General features: G+C 32.9%; 2 protein-coding genes across 5 annotated transcripts in view; both read right to left on the bottom strand.

The window, feature by feature from the left end:
* Nucleotides 1–1743, bottom strand: part of LOC108966055 (cytochrome b5) — a 3724-nt gene extending 1981 nt beyond the window's left edge. Inside the window, exons 1-4 of one of the 3 annotated variants that reach the window (XM_018928777.1) lie at nt 1510–1742; nt 1354–1442; nt 1218–1283; nt 682–1137 (exon numbers count right to left, since the gene is read on the bottom strand). In XM_018928777.1, the coding sequence (XP_018784322.1) occupies nt 1053–1137; nt 1218–1283; nt 1354–1442; nt 1510–1620 (351 nt within the window). In that variant the 5' untranslated portion in view covers nt 1621–1742 and the 3' untranslated portion in view covers nt 682–1052. Of the gene's footprint in view, nt 1–681; nt 1138–1217; nt 1284–1353; nt 1443–1509 lie in introns of those variants that run through there. The other 2 variants (XM_018928780.1, XM_018928778.1) reach the window with 2 other exon arrangements.
* Nucleotides 1744–2124: 381 nt separating this feature from the next.
* LOC108966051 (polyubiquitin-B) overlaps nt 2125–2746 on the bottom strand; it is a 4036-nt gene continuing 3414 nt past the window's right edge. For both annotated transcript variants that reach the window (XM_018928775.1, XM_018928774.1), the window contains exon 3: nt 2125–2746. This exon is cut by the window's right edge and continues 1 nt beyond it. In XM_018928775.1, the coding sequence (XP_018784320.1) occupies nt 2297–2746 (450 nt within the window). In that variant the 3' untranslated portion in view covers nt 2125–2296.

Raw genomic sequence — 2746 nt, 5'->3', positions numbered from 1 at the left:
AAAAAAAAAAAAAAAAAAAAAAAAAAAAAAAAAAAAAAAAAAAAAAAAAAAAAAAAAAAAAAAAAAAAAAAAAAGTAAAAAACTAAAAGAATGACACAACAATGCATATGAAGGAAAAGCACCAATACATACAAAAGCGAACGTTGTAAATGAATAACACCTATGGGGCTATATATGGATATGTAATACGAGAAATTTAACTTACACATCAGTCTACGATTTGCAAAATTTTACTTTTTTGGTCGAAAAATATTTAAAGCTATAAAAAAACAATTGATTTTGAAACATTGGCTGGCTGCGATATGGTAATTACATATATACATATGTATGTAAAACTCAACATTTATACACAAAACAAAAATTCAAAAAGATAGCGCTACTTCAAGGCGAAATCGGACATATCATTATCATATCCAACAGTAAAAATGCTGGCATTCTTATTAATGCGAGCTGCAAGTGATAAGCTTTCGTCACATAGTCCATTATCAGCCAAGACTTCAATATTCACCATCTTCGGGGCATGTGGTTATCAATAACTGAGCCAACGGATTTCATTAATAGTAGATATGTTTTTTATACACTTCATATGTCTGATGAGAATAAATTGAATTCAAATGGCTTCTGTTAACATATACGGCTTTATGGAAAGCTTTATGTGTGAGAACAAATATTTAATGACGGTTTAGAGCATAATATGTATTAGAGCTTTACGAAATATATTTTTATGACACAATGGTTTCAATGTTGATGTTATATGCACTTACATATGTATATGTATATATTGAACTTGTTTGAATAAGTATGCATATAATGAACTATTACATTGCGTCCAAAGTTGTTTGTCGCGCAATTATACATAATACACATTTTAATTAATTAATTATGACAAATGGACTTGTTACATGCATCGAGGTAGGTAGGTTGAGGAGCTGCGTGTAATGAAATGGTTTTATTTTTTCGCTGCTCCCAATGTTAGCCACAAATATTGGTGCTTCTCTTGTTTGTCCACGAAATTTTAATATCTAAATGTTTTTAATTTCGGTTCTTGAACTTCAAGCTATGTATTTATTGCCAGAGTTATTGCGCATTTTTCTTTTCACTTTTTGTAAGATTAGAATTAGGTAAGCTTTATTTAGCCTTTTTAGTCACAAATGTAATCATGCAAGCGCACTTTGTTAAATATTAACGTAGCTTGATACATCTATGTATGTACTTACCTTACTGGCAATTTACACGTTTTGTCGACCTCGAGATCGCCTATGTAATACTTTTTAAGCATTTGCCTGCAGTAACAAAGTGAAATTTAAACATTTCCATGCACATATATGCAGTTTTCAAGTGTGCGAAACCTACTTTGCTTCTTGACTATGTCCAACATCCTGAAAATCCCGTGTGGCGTCACGGCCACCTACTTCGTCTAGTGTATCTTCCCCTCCGGGATGCTATTTTAATATTTTTTTATTTACACAAGATTAGAATGTCAATAGAGCCAATAAATTATTATTTTACCTCGTTTCGAAATTTAGTCACATCATACACTTTTCCTTCGATTATTATCCAAAGATCCTCTGGTTTATTATGCTGTTTTACAATTTCTAAAGTGTACGTTTTGGCCGCCATTTAAATATTAATAAAAAAAATCGTATACAACAATTTGGGATATTTTAGTTTTTCAACTGCGAGCGCTATGACAAACAACCAACAAGAAAGACGACTTGATTACTAATGACAGCTGGGAACAGCTGAGTAGTGCATTGTTAAAATGTGGCCTATTCACAGCGCATGACAATTGAACTAGATTTTATATACAGACATGTATATATATATATATATATGAATATATATTTTCGATTGCTACTATTTATTTAGAACTGCTCGTGAAGGATTCAATTTTTAGTGGTATAACTGTGGAATTCTTTTTAATTTTAGCGATTTAAGAATTACATGAACCCCTATTTGACACCCTTTATCCATGTAGCATTCAACAAAGGAAACTATATACAAAATGTGCGCAATTGAATTGTACTTGGATCATTATTCTTCTGCCAACACAATTTTATTTAAATCATGGCTACGAAACCCCCATAAACTTACTTTCCCATAAAAAAATACAAAACTAAACAGTTTTCTTGAAATAGTGCATCGGATAATTTATTTTCTTTTAAACATAAAAACGGGTATATTTCAATTTTTAATCAGAACTGATGTAAAAAGCGTTAAATTACAAAATAGAGTTAAATTAACGAGATACATTGAATACTCTTGAATTTTGAATTTGGCGATTTTCTATTTAAATTTAGAATGCGCCTCCGCGAAGACGTAGCACCAAATGGAGTGTCGATTCCTTCTGTATATTGTAGTCGGACAAAGTACGTCCATCCTCAAGTTGCTTGCCGGCAAAAATCAAACGTTGTTGATCTGGTGGAATGCCTTCTTTATCTTGGATCTTAGCCTTAACATTCTCAATGGTATCTGAGGGCTCGACTTCCAAGGTGATGGTTTTGCCAGTGAGGGTCTTAACGAAGATTTGCATACCACCACGCAAGCGAAGGACTAAGTGGAGGGTTGATTCCTTCTGAATGTTGTAGTCGGACAAGGTACGTCCATCCTCCAATTGCTTGCCGGCAAAAATCAAACGTTGTTGATCTGGTGGGATTCCTTCCTTATCTTGGATTTTGGCTTTGACATTCTCAATGGTGTCAGATGGCTCAACTTCCAAGGTGATGGTTTTGCCAGTGAGGGTCTT

This window comes from Bactrocera latifrons, unplaced genomic scaffold (genome assembly GCF_001853355.1).
Source record: "Bactrocera latifrons isolate USDA-ARS-PBARC rearing strain unplaced genomic scaffold, ASM185335v1 scaffold_154, whole genome shotgun sequence".
Lineage (NCBI taxonomy): Eukaryota > Metazoa > Arthropoda > Insecta > Diptera > Tephritidae > Bactrocera > Bactrocera latifrons.
Note: the sequence above shows the minus strand (reverse complement) of the source record. Positions and strands in the feature narration are given on the sequence as shown.